Source organism: Ipomoea nil, unplaced genomic scaffold (assembly GCF_001879475.1).
Source record: "Ipomoea nil cultivar Tokyo-kokei standard unplaced genomic scaffold, Asagao_1.1 scaffold2159, whole genome shotgun sequence".
Lineage (NCBI taxonomy): Eukaryota > Viridiplantae > Streptophyta > Magnoliopsida > Solanales > Convolvulaceae > Ipomoea > Ipomoea nil.
Window position 1 is genome coordinate 8319 of NW_017618587.1, and position 21632 is coordinate 29950.

At 32.9% G+C, this 21632-nt stretch overlaps 1 protein-coding gene across 2 annotated transcripts; it reads left to right on the top strand.

The window, feature by feature from the left end:
• The first annotated feature begins 9150 nt into the window (after positions 1 to 9150).
• On the top strand, positions 9151 to 21600 carry LOC109149711 (chaperone protein dnaJ 10-like). 2 transcript variants are annotated; one of them, XM_019297647.1, is made up of 11 exons: positions 9151 to 9286; positions 10110 to 10267; positions 13343 to 13402; positions 13683 to 13765; positions 13897 to 14056; positions 15263 to 15392; positions 18209 to 18367; positions 20023 to 20201; positions 20289 to 20369; positions 20445 to 20603; positions 21287 to 21600. In XM_019297647.1, the coding sequence occupies exons 2-11, from the start codon at positions 10181 to 10183 to the stop codon at positions 21383 to 21385; spliced, it is 1197 nt and encodes a 398-aa protein (XP_019153192.1). In that variant the 5' UTR covers positions 9151 to 9286; positions 10110 to 10180; the 3' UTR covers positions 21386 to 21600. The 2 variants fall into 2 exon arrangements, with proteins under 2 accessions (XP_019153192.1, XP_019153191.1); XM_019297646.1 differs by having other exon boundaries at positions 10122 to 10267.
• Positions 21601 to 21632: the final 32 nt, after the last annotated feature.

Sequence of the window (21632 nt, forward strand, 5' to 3'; positions counted from 1 at the left end):
ATATGTATTTAGTTAAAAGTTTATATGTATTGTGTTACAAGATTATGTGAATTCAGTTAAAATTTTATGTGTATTCAATTAAAAGTTTGTGTATATTATGTTATGAATTTATGTGAATTATGTTATAGTTTATGTGTATTATGTTAAGAGTTTGAGTATTATGTATTATGTATTATGTTAGGTTATGTGTATTCTATTATGAGTTTATGTGCATTCAAAACAGATGATTTTTTTTTCAACTTAACAAAACGACGTCGTTTTGGGAAGCGCGGGGCGCATATTGCTATGTGCGGCCTAGTGCACGGTATAACGATTGCAATCGGACTTCTACAAACGTTGCAATTGGCTACAATTAGTTACTTGGCCAAAGGCAACCATTATTGTGTAGACCATAGTTCACACAAACTATATAGATCATATTTTGTATAATATTGTATTCAAAGGATGTATATTATTTGTATACTGAATGTACATTATATAATATAATATAAATTCAATATTCAATATAAAAATAATATACATTTAATATATTAAAAATATATTTTTTGTTATGATCCATACAGCACTGTGTGAATCATGGTCCACACAATAATTTGCCATTAGAAGGCCTAATGGCCTCTTTAATTGTGTTTTATATTATGTATTTGTTAGGCTTGTTGATGTATATTTTGGAAATTGTGCATGCACGGAAAGTTGTCTAAGCACTTGAAGGACTTTAATTAGTGGCATGATTAATTGGAGCAGTCAAGCGTTATGCCATGAATAGTGAACACAGTTTCAACGGTAACGATGCATCGTTATTTTTTTTTTAATTAATCACGTAATTTTTCTTCTTAATTTTCACATTCCGTGATTTCACTTTCTCTTCGCGTAAGTTTCTTAAACATTCATAAAATATGAATGTGCAGGCATGGGTTTATGAATGTGCATTTGTGAAATTATGAATTTTTATTTATGAGATTATGAATTTTTATTTATGAGATTATGAATTTTTTGGTATGCGATTATGAATTTTCTATTATGAAATTATGAATTTATAGAAAATTCATAATTACATAACTGTAAATTCATAATTACATAACTGTAAATTCATAATCTCATAACAGAAAATTCATAATTTAATAAATACTTTTTTATGCGATTATGAATTTTCTGTTATAAGATTATAAGTTTACAATACATTCATAATCTCATAACAAAAAATTCATAATTCGAACAAACGCACACCATTAACAGCACATTAACTAAAAAAAAAATCGTAATAACGATGTCATTTGGACCCGTGTTCACCATTCATGGTGAAGACGTTTCCAAGGCATAATTTGCATGGAGCAGTGGTGTAGGCTGTCTTGAAGGCTGAAATGGGAAGTGAAAAGAAAAAGGGAATTAACTTTAGCCTCAAATTATGCTGTGCAACCAAATGCACATGCGCATGGTGCATACGATGCAAAACGACGTCGTTTTGGTTAAAAAACGTGCATCCCACTTAAAAAAGAAATCAAATTTGATTCCCGGCAATAGCATTTTTATATATCAACAAATTCATAATTATATATTCACAGTGAATGAGTGAAGTAAAAATCCATAATGAATGAACTAAATATCTATAATAAATGAACTAAATATCCACAATGATTGAACAATATATCCACATGAATAAATTGAGTTGAGCAGCTTCGCTGGACCCAATGAATTCTTAAAATTTGGAGAGAAAAATAATGAGCTACTGGGCTTATATTTAAAAGGGCCACGGCAAGCCGGAGTGAATTTAATTGAATTGGAATTAAATTGGGCCTAAGTGTAACACTTCTAGACTGAAAATTCTAATATTGGAAGTTGCATAAGGTTAGCGTGACAATTTTGGATTGAAAACTGAATTAGATGGTCGAATGATGGGCAATTATTAAGTGGACGTGACAATGGTTGCAATTCGCTACAATTAGTTACTTGGTAGAATTGAAATGGCTGAATGCTCTAAATGGGCTTTTTGGCGTGTTTGAACAGATTTGAAGGCCTAATGGCCTATTTTATTTTGTGTTTTATATTTTGGTATTTGTTAGGCTTTATGGGCCCATGTGTATAATTGACCATTTTGGTCCATGGTTTTGTTATTAAAAAAAAAAAACAAACAAACAAACAAATCACAAACCCAATAATAAAGAACTAAAAATTTTAAGTCTAACTAATACAGAAGTAATTAAACTAAATTTTACTCAATTACAAATGTACTATTTTGTGTTCTTTAAAAAAAAAAGATTAATTTCCTTAGAATCTAAGAATCTAATTCTAGAATCTAAGAACCATTAGACATAGCATTACAACAATTTATACATGGATTAAAAAAACCAAAGTAAAAAATTTTTAAATAAAAAACAAAAACAAAATAAATCTATCTCATTTAAAATAGAAATATAGATTGCAATGAAGAGATGTAGTCATTCCCACTAAGAAAAGAACATAAAAGTTCAAGAACAAGAATCATTTAAATTCACTGAATTTGGATCCATTTCATAATACTTTGAAGAAAATGTCAACCAAGAAGTTTTTAAAGAATGAAAAACATCAAGAGCAGATCATTATTATAGCAAAAAATCTCAAATCCAATATAGTTTATAAGTCCAATGTGTTGTGACTTATATTCTTTAAATAATACACTCGATTAACAGTTCAAATATGTTATAATTTTTTTAAATACAAATTACAAGCTCAAAGACTAGTTGGCAAAACCGCAAAAAAACAAATTACATCATATTTAAATTCCAGACTGTGGCTTTTATTTGCTATTTGACAGAATATAAATGTACATGAAAACAAACAAATCTATTAAAAACGAGCACAACACAGACATATAAACACGAGAATATTGTTTTAAGTGAAAAAAAAAATAGAAAAATCTTACTATTACCTTACAACTTTCGTATCTTTTGTTAGATGTGCGGCGTTGTCTGTTTTATTGAGGATTGTTGGTGTAAATTCATCGACCACTCCGTTTGTTGAATGGCATGTGAGATCTTTGAGTTCGAGGAAAATGGATTTAAGGCTTCTTTTCATCGAATCGGTCACAAATAAGAAATGTAGCAAAATATGACGATTTTGAAGCCATTAGGTCGGCGATGATGGATGTGGACATTGTGGTGTTCTGAAGTCTGAAGTAGGGTTTTTTTCTTTAAAATACATGGGCCTAGGATCGATGAGTTGGGCTAAGTAACAAATAGTTTTTGGACTTGTTTAACAGATTAAATGTTCAATGGACTTAGAATTTAGAAAAATAAAATAAAAATTGACAGATTAAGGCCCTGTTTGGTAAAAAATTAGTCTATATGCCAATTTTGACTTATTTGACCACTATTGATTGTTTGATTTAGTTAAAACATCAATATAAATATTTGGTTAATTAGCTTTTTGCAACTCCAAAAAGCTAAAATTCAAAATGCTACTCCAAGCAACTTTTTCAATTAGTTTTTTGAAAAAATAAATTATACTAAACAGGTATCAGCTAACAACTAATTTATCAAACACTTTTCTACAATCAGCTAATGTTATCAACTATTTATACCCTCTAATTAATACAATCAGCTAACAACTAAATGTTCAATAGACTTTTTTTTTTGTTCTAAAAAAAAAAAAAAAAGAGAAAATTTTAGGGTTATTTATGAAACAATTATTTAAGACGTCTCAAATGGTAATGGTGATTTGTTCTTTGTTAACGGTTATGGAGATATTGGAAAAAAAAAAATTGATAATCATATTTATTTGTTATTATTATTAGATTTTTAACTCTAATTATAATTAAGAACAACACAATATTATCAAATATTACAATGTTTATTTAACTAATGAGTTAATACCCAAAATCGTCCTCGACTATAGTGATTTTTCTCAATTTCGTCCTAAACGACTTTAGTGACCTAATATCGTCCCAGACTTTTGTGTTTCGCTCAATTTAGTCCTCAATTTGTTATTCTGTCAAATTGGTGTTAAATAAATGGACAATTTAGTAATGTCAATATTGATCTCTCTTTACTTTCAACTTGTAAAATGCGAAATTCCTCTTTCTTGTACGAATTACACCCAGAATTACTCCCGGACCTGCAAATCAAATTTTATATTCGCAGTTTTAGGAGTAATTCTGGGAGTAATTCGTAAAAGAAAAAAGGATTTCGCAGTTCACATGTCTATGAGTAAAGAGATGCCAATATTAAAATTACTGAATTGTCTATTTATTTAACACCAAATGGACAGAATAACAAATGATGGACTAAATCGATCAAAAACACAAAAGTCCGGGACTAAATTGAGCGAAACACAAAAGTCTGGGACGATATTAGGTCACCAAAGTCCTTTAGGACGAAATTGAAAAAAACCACTATAGTCGATGACGATTTTGGGTATTAACTCTTTAACTAATTTCCATGCATCATTTTCTTACCAAATAAAAATTACTATTACTTTGACAAGTAAAATAAGTTTGGGATGGAAATAATATAGAAGGGGATTTTACTTATATATATATATATATATATATATATATATATATATATATATATATATATATATATATATTAATTTGCCATAATACCAATTATTTTATATTATGGTATACGTGAATAAACTCTTTCATATTGCCTTCAGATTGCATACGTTACTATTTGTTCTTAATTATGATATTGCATAATTATGGTACATTTTCATTAAAAATGTACTTACCAAATAAGATTTATTAATTACTATTATTTGCACCCGTGCGATGCACGGAATAGATTTGTTGTAATATATTAAAAATATATGAATCGATATATAATTATTTAAATTAGAACATCAAATATTATATAATGCAATTAAAGATATGATTTGAATCGTTTATATATTTTGATGTTATCATTGCTTGAATTTGTGCAAATAATTGCTCAAATTAATAGTTAATGTCTAGATATACGCATGCGGTCCTATAATTTTGAAGATTTTATTTATCATTATTTAGTATTTTCATAAATTAGGCAAATGTGTTCGTTCTCTAACAACTCAGTTATGGAAATGAATTGCTATCCTTATTCATTTGTATGGAAGATATATTTTTTTGTCTAGATATATAGCAATTTTTTTATTTAAAAATAAATAAATATCACCGATTATATTTACACATTAATGAAACCTCTTTGTAGACGACATTGATAGTGACAACACAATCTTGTTCATCTTCGTTTAGAGCTAACATCTTCTCCATCAGGACGGGTTACTTGGATGAAAATATATAATGGTAGAATATCACTCAATTAGTTATCCTTTTATATTTTCAGTCAATTCGTAATATCATATTCATTTTCAGCCAATTATTATTTTTTTTAATTTTCAGTCAATTAGTCAATTAGAATATCAAATGTAGTGATATTTTTACCTAACTTTCGTTCCATTTTTAATTGATGATGTAGATATTATTATTGAAATATTTTCGTTCCATTTTTAATTTACCTTTACTATTGTTTAAAATATGCATCTACTATTGATAATGTAGAATATTATTATTGGAATATTTTTTCTCCAATTTTTAATTTTCATTCCATTTTTAATTAAAATGCAATGATCTGACCATTTTTTAGTCAATTATAGATCATTTTTTATTTGCAGTCAATTATTAATATTCATTTCCTTTTATATTTTCAGTCAATTAGTAATATTAGATTCATTTTCAGTCAATTATTCTTTTTTATTTCCAATCAATTAGTCAATTAGAATATAGACGCAGTGATATATTTTTACCTAATTTTCGTTCCATTTTAATTTGATGATGTAGAATATTATTAATGTAATATTTTCGTTCCATTTTTAATTTATCTTTACTATTTTTTATAATATGTCTTTACTATTTGATGATGTAAAATATTTCATTTCCATTTTTAATCTTCCTTTACTTCTAACTACACACACACACACACACACACACACACACACACACACACACACACACACACACACACAAAAGAAGAAGAAGAGACTTTGGACTTCTCAATACTTGCTTACATTGATTTGTTTTCCCACCGTCGGACATGGTGACTAATCCCCTCGATGAATTGTAAGCACCTCTTTTGGGTGGGATAACTGGCTTAGAGATTTAAGGCTGATCCATTCCCAAATCCAATGATCGAACCCTTGACCTTTGGTTAAGGATGGATGAGTCACTTACACTCAACCACACCCTCCAGGTTACTTGCCTACATTGATGGGCAATCAATTATGTTTGTAAGAGGAACAACTTATATAGAGGAGCTCAAGAGCTCATCTTTCCAAACATTTTCAATGTGAGATCAAAATGATCCCACATCATTTACAAAGCGAGCCCGTGACTCCCTTTTGTCTTTTTCTTATTTTTTTAAAAATTTTAATTTTATTTTGTATATTGTTTTGTTTTGTTTACTATTATTATTATTATTATTATTATTATTATTATTATTATTATTATTATTGACAAATTCACTATTTTAACAATTTATCTTTAATCAAAACACCAAAAATATATTATTTAATAACTAAGTAATTTGCTCCAAGCTACTAAAAACTAAAACAATACATACATTTTGGGTCAATCTTTCCTAACCCCCACTAATAAATAATAAATAATAAATAATAAATAATAAATAAATTAAACTAAAATAAGAAGGCAAAGCTAAGGTTACTTAAATAAGAACGTTTTGACTTCTCAATACTTGCCACATCGATGGGCAAACAATTATGTTTGTACTTCTTATATAAAGGAGTTCAAGAGCTCATCTTTTCAAGCATTTTCAATGTGGGATGAAAATGAACCGACATCATTTATAAAGGGAGCATGTGGCTCCCCTTTGTTTTTTTTTTTTTTTTTTTTTTTTTGTTAATTTTAATTTTATTATGTATATAGTTTTGTTTGGATTATTATTATTATTATTAGTATTAGTATTGTTGTTGTTGTTGTTTTGTTGTAATTTGATTATTTGGCAAATTCACAAAAATTTTAAGAAATTCGTCTGTTTAATATTTTATATTTAAACACAAAACTAAAAATATTATTTAATAACTTAGCAATTTACTCCAAATTGCTAAAAACTAAAACAACACATACATTTTGGGTTAATCTTTCCAAACCCCACTAATAATAAATAATAAATAAATAATAAATAAAAAGACTGTTTGTAAAGTGTTTGATCCTTGTAATTTGAGAAAATCAGAGTGTTTCCATATATGCTAATGTCACATCCTCCATATTCCTAAGCCATAGTCCCGACTGACTGCATAGCCTTTCGGTGTGATATCCGTCGACGAATCCCTCGATTTTTCCGCTTCCTTCACGATAGCTCCTCGTCCGGACTCTGTTGGCCGAGATTCGAGCCAGATGAGGTGGCTTAGTGGATCGGCAGCTCCCTCTTAGTGGAGCCAGAGACGACGTCTTGAATGAGGAAGGGGGAAGGGATGAAAGGACGAATTTGCCCCTTATATTTAAGTTTAATTGTTAATTGTTAACTTAAAATTTTCCGGGTCGCAATTAACCAGTAATTTGACCAGCGTGACAAAAATTGATAAAAATTACACAGTCAAGGTACTAAATTAACACTTTTGAAAGTCAGGGGTTGCAATTAACACAAGTTCAATAATCAGTGGACCAAAATTGAAATTTACTCTAAATATATATATATATATATATATATATATATATATATATATATATATAATTGCACTTTTGGTCCCACAAGTATTATGTCACTAACAGTGTTGATCAACTACTTTCAAGAATTGCATAAGTGGCCCACGATTATCATTTTCTTAGCATAAATGGTATTTCTGGTTGATTCTCCATCCATTTTTTGCCAGAATAAATAGTTTGATCTTTATAGTAGGGGTAAAATTGTATTTTCCTTTATTGCCACTATTTCTCTCATCTTTATCTCCATCATTTTTTTTTCCTTAAAAATTGTTCTTCACGATCGTCATCTTTTTCCTTGTGGTCTTCGTTTATTTTTTTTTATTCATCTTCATCGTTAATTTCCTAGTCTGGCAGCCACATGAAGCGCAGTGTATCCTTGCACATTACGACGATCGCGATCAACCAGGCCAAGGCTGGGACTTCATTAACAGATTAATTTTAGGAGTATAGTATCGCAGGCTGCTGCAAAGTGCATGGCACAAACATAATCTTGTGTGATGTTTGATTCCTCTAGAAGTAATTTAACCAGTTTAATATCATTAGAATCTAGAGTGTTCATGATATTCCTAGGTCAATTCTCTTTTCTTTCACAAAATCCACCACTGGGTAGTCCTACTTGCTCTTATCTCACTCGGAACTTCATAAGGAAGCTAGCTTTTCTTCAAGCGTGAAGTCGTATATGTTTATCGTGTGATTCTCTGGACACATTGGTCTAGTACGTATTTGGGTAAGCAAGTAATGAAAGGCACCCAAAAGTATAAGAATAACATCATCTATCATCCACAAGAGCCTTATCGAGAAAGCTAAATAGATGTCGTTGCAAGAAATGCAGTCAGATGTCAAAAATCTTAATCAAAGTTTAATTAAATGAATTATAGCATTAGAGAGAAAGTGCATTATATTGTCATTGTATTAAGCATATGTTTCTTTATCACGACTATTTTTATTGGTTGAATCTGTGAGAAAATTGAGATTCGCTCTAAGTACAACCTTTGCATAATCATATTCAGCATCTATCTGTCAAGATATTTTTCAGACCACTACTTAGCTCATTCAAACTTAGAAACTCAACACTCCATGGATCATGTGGTTGCCTGGCGCAAGGATTTGTTTATTATAGTATAAGATTAACGATGAAGACGAAAAAAAAAAAAAAATAAAGGAAGACCACGAGGAAGAAGATGAAGATCGAGTAGAACATTGGTTGAGAAAAATGAAAAAGATAAAGGTGGTAGAAATATTAGTGGCTGGAAATGACCATTTTATTCTTGCCATCAAGAGCAAAATATTTATTCTAGTGAAAAATGGATAGACAATTACCTGGAAAAACTATTTACGCTAAGAAAATAATAGTCATGGACCATTTATACAAATTTTGAAAGTAATAGATCAACATATTTAGTAACACAATTCTCGTGAGACTAAAAGTGCAAAAACTCTAAAAATATGCGTTCGGTAATACAAAAGGACCAGTAAAAGTCAAAATTCCTTATTTCGGTTTCCTGCTTTCCTCTTTCTCCGACCCGGACAACGTGCGGAACTGCGGACAGCGGTGAAGCCGTGGAGTGACGACGTGAGCCAGACCGACAGTGGACTGGGGACGGCTGAGCTGAGGTAGGTCTTCTAATTTCTTTTCTCTGAGCGTGTAGTCAGTAGTTCTTCTACTGTATTTTGCATATTACGACTCGCGACCTGCGGCTGTGGGTTGTGGCCTCCGGCTGCGATATGTGGGTTGCGGCCTCCGGCGGAGAGCTTTGGGTTGCGGCCTGTGGCCTCAGGCCGTGTGATTTCAAGTCAACCAATAGAAAGTAACAACTCTATTGATGAACAAGAATTCAGTGTTGAATAGGAAGGCATTATGTTAAAGCCTTGATTGATCTTGGTGACTTGGTGTCATTTTAGACATTGTTATGATGTAGTAGTTCATTTGGTTGGTTTTGATTCTAGACATTGCATTGGACCTTGTGTTGGTTGGTGACTTAGTGTCAGTGTTTAACTTGTGTTGTAAGGTTTTTATATTTTGGACTTTATGGATTTGTGGTTATGGGTTGTTTTCATGTGAATTAACATGTCAGGGGTAATATGTTTTATTGTCAAGACTTATTTTGTTGTTGGCTTTGAAGCCATTTTAATGGCCTACATATTAAATAGTCCTTTACAAAGGATTAATGTTAGGCTAGATTTATTGTAGGCTCAGGCTTGAGCCTTAAAAAAAAGCCTTAGGTTTCCATAACAAGCACAAGCCTAATTTGTTATGGCTTGACTTGGCCTAGTTCCACCCATAGATATAAATTACGAAGAGTGGTAGGGTATGACCCACATTGGATCAAGTATCTAGGTGGTCACTAATTTGGCTTTCTTCTTCATCATTGTTATGCAAAACTCTATTTCTAAGGACTAATTGCTTGTTGCTTATACTATTATTACTGATGGGTAGGAGTACTTTCAGGTGCGGCCTAGTCTCTGTCCAAGGAGAGGAAGGCATATATTAGGGGAAATTCAAGATCCATGGTGAAGGAGACAGAGTACTATGATGTTCTAGGCGTAAGCCCTATGGCTACTGAAGCCCAAATTAAAAAGGCTTATTATATTAAGGTATTAGTGTGCAATTCTAGCTGCTCCCTCACTTGCATTTATTTTGATGTCGGTTACTATTTTTAGTTGTGCGCTAACATCCGCAGATGCAGTTTGATTGTAACATTATATCTTCGTTTTATTACCCTGTCTTAATTTACGTATTTGGTTTGAGGAGGGTCGGGGTTCTTTGGAGTTGAAATGAAGTAATCAAGGAAGTGATATGCCAATGCTTTGCAACTTTTTGTCTCTTGTTCCAATAACTCTTAATTGAAGCTTAAACAATTATAATAGACATTGATCATGAAATTACTTTAGGGTATTGGTGAGGTTATGCGTTCATTTGGAACATATTTCTCTCTCTCTATCATATATATGCAAGGTTGCAGAAGAGGCTAGTCGGGCATTCAAGGTGTGCCTAGGCGGCAGAGTAAAAAATAAAAACAAAAACAATAAGGTCCAGCCGTGCTCTATACCATCCACAGGTTTTAGTGTCGCCAAGTCGCCATTGCCCATTGTCCAAAGCTTCCAACCGTTTTGTCGCCCTCACCACAGCCATCTAGCCTGGAGGTTTGCGAATTTGCTTTTGCAAAGGAGTACTTTGGCAGATTAAAAAAAAAAAAATATATATATATATATATATATATATATATATATATATATATATATAAAATTTTAGCTGTTTAGGGATTTTTTATTTTGGGGACATTTCGAAATTGTGTTGTTTTGATCAAAATGATGTTGTTTTGAGCGAAACAAACCATTTAAAAAAAAAAAAAAAACTCAGCCGAGTTGGGCGCTTAGTCGGCTTAATTCCTTGCCTCGAGCAGAAACCAAACAACTTAGTTACTTACACACCTACAAGTATATTGCAGGTCGCCATATTATGTACCCGACTCTCTTTACCATTTTCAGCAGTTCAAATAAAGGGAGTTCAACTAGGATTAGAGTTTTGATATGTTGATTTGAGTATCTGGCCTGGTATATGTTGCTGTTTCATTCTTAGTCAGAGGTCTAGGAGAGAGACCATCTGGTTGCCGCATTTTCCTTGGGCTAAATTGTTTCTTTTACTTATATATGCTATTTGCCTGTTTTCCCTTTGAGTAACAACAGAGCTCACCACAATAGGGTTCATTGTACTATCCCTAGTATGTAAAAGCTTCCATGAGCTAAGTTGTTTCTTGGGTTCTAATTCAACTAAAAGAATTATAGACCATGATGTTTAGATTACTAGTCTACAACCAATTTAATTTTGTCCAAAGAAATTGTTACAACTTACAAGGTTGTTACATGTTGATGAGATAGTTTCTGAAGTGATTTAGACCTTAGCTCTTAAAATGGAGCAATGGCGATTTGTCAGATTATTAACTGTTTCTCCTTCTTTGTGAGACAAATCAATCCACTCAATTACTAGTCTAGGTCAATGTCACCTTCCTGGACTTTCTATCTTGAATTGTTTTCCCTAGACCTTGTGCTTAGTTTGCTGAAATAAGTATTCACCTTCTCTTTTTTAATATGGGGTGGTGTGCCCTTACAAGATTTTATAGTAGTATATTGAGGTTGAAGGATAGTTTGTGCTGAGTTAATGCTCTTTTTGTTTAATATCAATCTCAAGTGCCACTTTAGTGCCTTACTATGCTTTGGGAATTTTATGCACATTCCTGTTGTGGAGGAATTCATAATAATCCAATTTCTTGGGGTGAACTTTTCTGTGATAATACTTAAAAGCCTACAAGTCCTCTAAGAAGCAGCCCATGCAAGAATGCTTCTACCCAACTATAAGTAGCTAGTTAACAATCTGATATCCACAGACAAAGGGTGCATTTGGATGAATTGCGGTTGTAGTGGTTCATTTCTCCAATTTTGGAAGTTTCAACTTTAGGGCTAAGGATTTGGTGGGAGTGGTGTGTGATTGGAGCAGTCTAAGTACTTCAATCTCAGTCATTGCTCTAGTCATTCCAATGCCACCATTCTCCCAAAGGTTGCCTAATAAGAGCTATGCACTAACATTATAAAATATAGAAAGACTTCTTGCTCTTCTGATTCTTACTACTTGGGTTGGGTGTGTTTCCGTACTTTCAGTAAAATAAATTTGGCGGAAAAGTTTATAGATTTGTATTTTTACTTTTCCATACAGTTTTGTGGGCATAACAAGCACAAGAGGATTGTGGGCATACTTGTTGGTTGGTTTACTTTTTCATATTAGCTTGCAGTCTTAATAGAAATTTTATGTTGAATATACTATACCTATATATGACTAGGGCTGTTAACGAACCGAACATAAACGAACGAAGGTTGTTCGTGTTCGTTTGTTAAGGAATTTGGAGTGTTCGTGTTCGTGTTCGTTTGTTAAGGTTTTTGAAAATCCTGTTCGTGTTCGTTTGTTAAGCGTTCATTAGTGTTTGTTAACGTTCGCGAACGTGTTTGTTAACGTTCGTGAACACATTCGCAAACGTGTTCGTTAACCTTAACAAACACGTTCACAAACATGTTCATTAACAAGTACGTTCACGAACATATTTATTTACGTTCATGAACACTTAATAAACAAACACCTGCACATGTTCATGATCACAATTCGTTCGTGAACAATAAATAATCTACGTTCACGAACAATAATCAAACAAACAATACAACTACATAACTAATATAATATAATATATATGTTTGTGAACATGTTCGCGAACATTATTAAACGAACATAAACAAGCTTGTTCACGAACATTAGTAAACGAACACAAACGAGCTTGTTCACGATCTCTTAGCAAACGAGCTTACAACTGTTCAAGCTCTGTTCGTTTATTAACCGAGCTCTAAATTTTGTTTGTTAATGTTCGTTTATCTTAACAAACGAACATAAACGAACGCTTACCCGAACACGAACACGAGTAGTTTGTCGAAAGCTCTGTTCGCTAACACCCCTATATATGACTTAACGAACATTGTTTTTGTTCTCTGTAAGCAACAATTATCTCCCTCTTCATATTTTTTATTTCAGTTTTTTTTTTTTTTTTTTTTTTTTTTGGGTGCCGTTTAGGCAAGAGGTTCATCCATAAAACCCAAATGATCTTACATGTGTTGTTTTGCATGGTTTAGGCACGACAGGTTCATCCAGATAAAAATCCTAATGATCCTCTAGCAGCACAAAATTTTCAGGTGAGATTTCCATCTGGCTAGCATCCAACTTTGTATGTATGTATGTGTGTGTGTGTGTGTTTTTTTTTTTTTTTTTTGTTGCCCTTTCTTCCTCACATAAATTATTTTCAATTGGAAACTGCATATTTCACTCTCTTTGGTAGTAGTTTGTACAAGGAAAAATGGTGCAAATGTTCACAAATAATTATGATTCAACATGGCTCCATTACATTAGTCATTAGTGTTCTTTTATGTAGAAAAAGAAAGCAAAAAAGTTGCCATCTGTTTTTTGTCATTGCAGGTTTTGGGTGAGGCTTACCAAGTACTGAGTGATCCAGCCCAACGACAAGCTTATGATGCTTATGGGAAATCCGGAATTTCAACGTACTGTTCTTCTTATATGTTTGATTGGTTTGAATGTTTTAAACATATATTCTCAAAGGTATTTTTGGTTACCATGCTTAATTTAAGTTCCAACTTACACTAAGAGTTGTGTGTTTTGATATTAATTGCAGGGAGGCAATCATTGATCCTGCAGCAATCTTTGCTATGCTTTTTGGGAGTGAACTTTTTGAGGATTACATTGGACAGCTTGCCATGGCATCAATGGCTTCACTAGACATATTCACGGATGGCGAGGAATTTGATGCTAAAAAGCTGCAAGAGAAGATGAGGGTATAGTATCTAATCCCTTTTAGATTGGAAAATGCTATTTTCCCCTCCTAAATTTTCCCTCATATCTTTCCCCTCCTGATGTGGCTTCCATTCATTGGGTGCCCATGAATTGGCCGACTCCACCATTAGTTAAAAAGAAAGTTAGTTATCCAATTAGAAAATGCCATGTGGAAGATTGGAGGGGAAATATAAGAGGGGTGAGTGGCATTACTCTTTTAGATTATACTGTTTGCTGATTTGTAAATTAAGTTTGAACTTATGGTAGCAAACTATGAATATACTTTCAACTTTTGAGGACTACTATATCTATTGTAATGTTTACATGTCTTGGGCAATAGAACAGTCATTGAAGAATAAAATATCACACCTGTTATTATTATTCCTTCATGTAGAGGTACTCTCTAATGATTTTTTTTTTTTTTTTTTTTTTTTTTTGTGTGTGTGTGTGTGGGGGGTGGGGGTATAGTTGTCTCTCACTATTTCAATATAGCTTTAGCATTGCAGCCCTACTTGCAAGTGACATCCTCTCTATTTCACACGTCCTCAATGCCTAACATCCTTTTCACACTTAGGTGGGGGTATAGGAAGAAGAAAGGTGTATTTGTCTCTAATTTATCCCTTATTTGTTGTTAGGGAAATCAAGGGAAGAAAGGGCTTAGGGAAGCTTCTAACTATTCAAATATAGAAATCCTAGGGCGTAACCTTAGGTGTAACCCTCGGGTTAGCCCATTATGTAACACATAATATTCTTTATATAAAGGAAAGTATGTCTCTATTTAACAAATTAACATGACATCAAATTTGGTGAACATTAGGGCAGTTGCACACAAATATAAATGATAAAGAAAAACAAAACACCCACCCAGCTTAACACCTCAGTTAATAAACTAGTAACTTGTTTTTAGTTGGAACGTTTCCTACTAAGGTACTTTTGATGACACTTATCTCCAAAATACTATTATTTCACTAAGCTATTTACATTACTGTTAACCCATGGCCTCAAGGTTGAGCCACGCAGTCATGGTTCATTTGGTATGGCTGAATTTTGTAGAATCTTTAACACTGTTAGATGATTGTGCATATTAATTGTAGTGGACTAATTGAAACGTTGGTTGCATTAATTTCTTCAGTGACCTTTCTTTTCATTTAAAATGTGTCTATTTTTCTCTAATATGTTAATGGATTATTTTTCCTCTGTAATTCAAGGTTGTTCAAAGAGAAAGAGAGGAAAAACTTGCTGAAATACTAAAAAATCGACTGAACGTATATGTACAAGGAAGTAAGGAGGAATTTAGGGCTCATGCTGAAGCTGAAGTGTCACGGCTTTCCAATGCAGGTTATGTGCTATGTATTATTTCTTCCAACTTGTTTTGACTTCTTCCATTATTCACATGATTAGGAATAATATGGGCGACAATTTCATTACTAGAAGAAACTGCTAACTTACGCCATGTTAAGGAGTGAAGGACAGAAAACAGGTTGTCTAGTTCTTCTAAGCGTAAAGCATCCTCAAGCTTTTTACATCTATGAGGAACTTATTTATACAAATTCTGTTTTGCCATATCTTTTCAAAGAAAAAGTTAATCAACTCACTAGATCTATGGAAAAGGTTGATGAAACTTTTTTTTTTTTTTTTTTTTTTTTTCTGTGATCTCTTTGGAATGGGCAATTGTTGCACAAGTCCTTTGGGCATTGAGATAAATCTTCACACAAAACTCAAATGTTATCCTTCATTTGTTGCAAAAAAGCAGTTAGGAATCTGGGAATAAGTTTATGCTTTCCTTGCAGACAAGTCATAGCAGTGTTCAAGTTCTTTATGAATAAGACAAAAAACAAGACTTCTCTTTCTCGCCAAACTTTCTTTTCTAATTCCCTCTAGAAATCCTCTATCGATATCATCTTCTTGGGGTTTCAATAAACTTTGCTTCACCTATGATAGCCCCTCTCCCCTTCTCTTTAGCTCTCTCTCTCTCTCTCAATCAATAATTTTATTTTATTTTTTTATAAATCTTCAACTTTTGGTTTTGTAAAGTTGTATAAGGGGTTGCCACTCTTTATATAGTTGTCATTGGTTTTATATTGCATGAGATAGGGTATCACTTTTTGTGATTTGTGGGCAGAACTATTGGTCAATGTTTTCGAGTTGGACTGAGGAAGAGAAGTTTTAGCTACTAGGGGGTTCTTAAATTTGTGCTACATTGGGTGGTAGAAGTGTTGGGTGGTTTCAAGTTGGATTGATGAACTATGGGGTGTCATCAATTCTCTGGTATATGCTCATTGGATATTGCATTGCATGATTTTTTGGCGTAGTGCTTGAGGGTTGAGAGATGGTGTTTGAGGATCATCAAGCTAAAGTGGGGTGGATTGGGGCTATACTGGTGTGAAAAGCATTTGGGAGACTTTTGTGGTAGCAATAATAGTGGTGCCTGTTGAACAACAAAAGGGTTATGTCTATCTATATTCTATAGGGTTGTGTTTGTTTATGAATAGGTGTGTGTCTGTATATATGTATGTACTATGTTTCTTCATTAGAAGCATAGAATTATAGTAATATATTGTAATCTTTGAGTATTATATACATTTTCTTATTCTTTGATTCTTCATCTCTGCTTCCGCCTTATTGGCGGGTGGTTGTTATTCTCTACCCTCCAGACTTTGAATCTTTCAAATTCAACAGTGCCAATGATTGTGGCAACAGTGGCAGGGGATGTTGCTTGCTTTTAGGGGAGGTAGGGTTTCACCAGAGTGGAGTTAGTGTTGAGGAATTAAGCTTTTTTAGTTTTAGGGTTTAGGGTGGGAATGCCACATTTATTGGGTCGATGTGTTGGATTTTGATGGGCTTTCTGTGTTTTCAATTTGGGATCCTTTCTATCCCCCTGTACAAGTATTTGTAGTAAGTGCATTCTATAAACTTGGGGCCTTTTGATAAGTTTACTTGCCTATTAAAAAATAATAAAAATAAATCTTACAGTGTATGTATGTATATAGTTGAAATTACAAGCCAATGTAAAGAAAATTTAAAAAATAAATCTTACAGTGTATAAGTTGACCGTATTGCTACATAAAACATGAAATACACACACACATGTCTTGGTGTTTGTCTATGTATGTATATAGTTGAAATTACACGCCAATGTAAAAAAAATTACTAAGTTAATACTAACTTACTAAGAATATGGAAAACTACCAAGCTACTACTGCTGCAAGTACAAAATGAAATACTTGAAAAACATAACAGTAGTGCTGCTAGGAGTGAATGATTGGCTTGCTTTCTAATTGCATGTCTGGAAGAATTAAAGTGGAAATGTCAAGTTGGTTTTCTCAAAAAAAATACATCCTTAGGGGTTGTTTACTAACATGGAAAAATGGAGAATTTTCTAAAAAAATTGAGAATTGAAGAAGTGGAGGAATGGAAAATGGAAAACTTGTTTACTAAAATAATATCTCCAATTGCCTAACTCCTCTCCATTCTCCAACTTCATGTACAAATTTGGAGAAAGCCTTTTCAGACTTCTCCAATTGGAAGAATGGAGAAAATGCGGATGAACAGTAATCTTTGCGGAAGGTCGACAGTTCGAATCCAGCTGTCTGCGCTTGTTGTAGTTTCTGTCCTTACTTCAATTTTAGCTTGTTTCAGTTTTTGTCTTTACCTCAGCCTTGCGCCATCATTATTAATTATTATTATTATTATTATTATTATTATTATTATCTTTTATTTATTTATTTATTTATTATTATTATTATTATTATCATCTTTAATAATAATAATAATATTATTATTATTATTATTATTATTATTATTATTATTATTATTATCATCATCTTTTTTGTAGAAATGTAGAAATGTTATATGGGATGATTGTATTTAATAAAATAAAAAAATTAGAGAAATTAAGAACTAGAGGAACGGAGAATGAAAATTGAAAAATTGGAGAAATGGAAAACTGGAAAAATGGAGAAGGAAAACTGGAGAAATGGAGAAATGGAAAACTGAAAATGGAAAAACAGAGAAACGAAGTAAACGACCCCTTAGTTTCTTGGATTCTCAATCAGCCGACTCTTTCCCTCCCTCTCTTTATCTTCCCTTCATGATATCAAGCTTACTATCTTGATTTACTGATGTTGAGTTGTCATTGGTGATATTCATCACAGCTTACGGTGTTGATATGCTAAATACCATTGGCTACATATACACAAGGCAGGCAGCTAAAGAACTTGGAAAAAAAGCTATATATTTGGGAGTGCCATTTATTGCTGAGTGGTTCAGAAACAAAGGCCACTTTATCAAGTCACAAGTCACCGCAGCGACAGGTTTGTTGTAGTGCTTTATCTTATTATAGCTTTGCTTTTGGGCATTGTCTCTGTTACATGAAAATAAATTTTCCCAGTATTTTCTAAATTACTTAATTGTGCAAAGCCGCCACTACTTTTGGAAATGGTGCCTCTATATTATTCAAATCCAGGTGCTCTTAACAGTTTGGAAATCATGGGCATTCAAATTAGTGTTAGTTCTGTTGTTTGCCATTTTCAATATTGATGTTGGACTCAGTTAGTAAAAATGTGGGACTATAGTATGATACAATACAGATCCTGGGCTGCCAATCGGCTAAAATTGATTGGGAATCAATTTAGTTATTTTATTTCCTAGTTTATTAGTAGTTGCCTTTTTTTACTTTAAGTAAGCATATTTTAGAGTATTGTTTCCTTATGTCTTAAGCTTTTAACTCCTATATACATGGAGAATATTAGATTGTCTTAGTAAGTTGGAATTTGAATAAAATCAAAAGGGAAGTTTCTTCCTCCAACTTCTCCCTAACTCTCTGTTCATATTCCTCAAGCTTCTCTTTATCTCCACCATAGGTAGAGATAAATCTTCCTCCTCTTCTTCTCCTTCAACATATTATGTTCACGGGTTTGGCTTCGTGTTATGGGCCTATGCAACACTGAAGGAGAAGAAGAGGTTGAAGATTTATCTCTACCTATGGTGGAGATAAAGAGAAGCTTGAGGAATATGAACAGAGAGTTGGAGGAAGAAGCTTCCCTTTTGATTTTATTCAAATTCCAACTTACTAGAGCAATCTAATATTCTCCCTATATATAGGAGTTAAAAGCTTAAGACATAAGGAAACAATATTCTAAAATATGCTTACTTAAAGTAAAAAGGGCAACTACTAATAAACTAGGAAATAAGATAACTAAATTGATTCCCAATCAATTGGTAGCCCAGGATCTGTATTGTGTCATAGTAGAGCCTCAAACGAAAGTTTTTATTGGTGAAATTAGGTTCTAGTTCTGGACTTTGAGATCAAAGACTATTTTTGATAAAAGGTTGATTTGAAGCTGTGATGTAAAAGTTGTCCCTTAGATATGTATATATGTAGGTCTAGTTGTGTGAATGTGATATTCCCCCTTCCAGTCGATCATTATTCATTAGGAATGGAAATTCCAGGTAAGTGGTAAATGCTGATTTTATATATTGTTCGTTTATATATATATATATATAGGGGCAGGATCAAATGAGAATAGGGTCCTCCTGTAAAAAGTGAAGATTGATTTTAATTGCCTATCAAAGTTCATCAATAGTTGAGGGTTTTAGTAAAAAAAATGCGGGGTCAATTTTATAATTGTTGAAAATTTTAAGAGCATGGTTCATTTTATAATTATTGCAAACTTGAAAGTTTAGGAATGGTAAGATCCTAGCCTTTGATTTCTCAAGATGGAAGGTGTGGTTGTGTACTTGTGTCCACACATTTTACAAGGGGAGGTATTCTCACTTGAAGTGTGTGTGTGTGTGTGTTCTGCTAACAGTTTTATCTACTTGCATGCTATTACCATATTTATGTTGATTTCTAGTATGAGTTAAAAACTTAAAACTGAAAGATGCTGCTTGGTTGCAGCTTTTTTATGCATAGTTTCATATTATCTCCTTCAAAAGGTTGATTTCATTACTTCATTACTGCTGCTAGGTGCATTTGCTTTGATTCAGCTTCAAGAGGACATGAAACGACAACTTAGTGCAGAAGGAAACTACACTGAGGAAGAACTAGAGGAGTATATGCAATCTCACAAGAAAATAATGATTGACTCTCTGTGGAAGCTTAATGTTGCTGATATTGAAACCACTCTCTCCCGTGTTTGTCAGATGGTTGTTCCTGAGTTTTTGTGTTCTGATTGCATGCTGCTTTTCTGTTCTTATTTATTGTGTTCATTCTAGAATTTCTTGGCTTTTCAGGTTTTACAAGATAACAATGTAAAGAAAGAAGAACTCCGTGCTCGAGCAAAGGGGTTAAAGACACTTGGCAAAGTTTTTCAGGTATTTTTACCAATTTCATGATGATTTTCAATCATTTCATCCGATGTTCTAAAATACAAAATTATGTGTCATTAGAGGGTTAAGTCGGTGAATGGGAATGAAACTGAGACTTCAGCTAATACTCCTGTCCAGAAGTTGGATGGAAGTGAACCAAGTTATGATTCTCACTCTTTGAATCCATCCTCACGATCTCAAAATGCAGATGAGGCTCCTTATACAGCCTTTGCAGTGCAGGTACTGCCTTTAATTCTTTTTCTAAACAACTCCCCTGCAGATTTCTTTGTATGTGATGTGGGGAGGGGGGGGGGGGGGGGGTGGGGGGATTTGGTCTATTGCTTTTTCTCATGTGTGTTTGTGTGTGTGTGTGTGTGTTTTTGAGAACGAGCCTATGAGAAGAGATCCTAATGTGTTTCCTTCAGAAGTGAGATATACCGTTGATACTAGAATGAGAGGAGATGAGTTAGCAAATGATAAAAGTGATTTTCCATGTGTGCGATCTCTTGGTTGAAGCTTGAGTACTGTATTAGTCATGGGAGTTAAACTTCCAAGATCATTAATACAACATTCAAAATCTACTTCATCATTGCCATTATCCAAAATAAAAACAAAATATGTTTCATCATACATAAAAACACACCATAATCAGTTTTCTATTCCTTCCAACTGCACAGGGAAGAGATGATATTTTAAAATTATCTTTTATCAGTATAGACTGAACAAGTGAGCAATTGAAAGCTCTGCATAGTAGCAATTTTTGAAAATCATATTTGTATAACATGCTATGAAAGTTCTGCTCTATGTGGTATCTCTACAAACACATTTAGCAGTGTTTCCTTGGAAAATTCAGTTTCCTCACACTGAATTAAAGTTTTCTTGTTACTCAAATGTTGATTCTCTTGTTAAACTGTTATTTTCAGAGCCCATACATTGAAACACCACAATTTGGTAGCGGACAATTCAACAGCTATGATTTCCCCATGCCAACTGCTCCACCTGGTGCAGAGAGACATGCCTAGACATGCAGTTGAATCTTACCCACTGTATGAATACCAGGTATTATTAAATGGGGTATTGTTGGAGCAGTTTGTATGTTCCATTTGCTTCAAGTGGAGATTACAGATTAATCTGAATATCTGTGAATGTAAAGGTGCTTGTAATTTGCTGAATATTTGTGTGCAGTACAAATTTACTACAATTTTGAAAGACTGGCTAATGAGTTAAATTCAGCCTTTTTTTGGGGTGAGTTTTAACTTTATTGTTGAA

Coding starts and splice junctions, on each gene's coding strand:
- LOC109149711 (XM_019297647.1), top strand. CDS start 10,181: ATGGTGAAGGAGACAGAGTACTATGATGTTCTAGGCGTAAGCCCTATG. Junction 14,057..15,262: donor AGCTGCAAGAGAAGATGAGG/GTATAGTATCTA, acceptor CTGTAATTCAAG/GTTGTTCAAAGAGAAAGAGA. Junction 15,393..18,208: donor GTCACGGCTTTCCAATGCAG/GTTATGTGCTAT, acceptor TATTCATCACAG/CTTACGGTGTTGATATGCTA.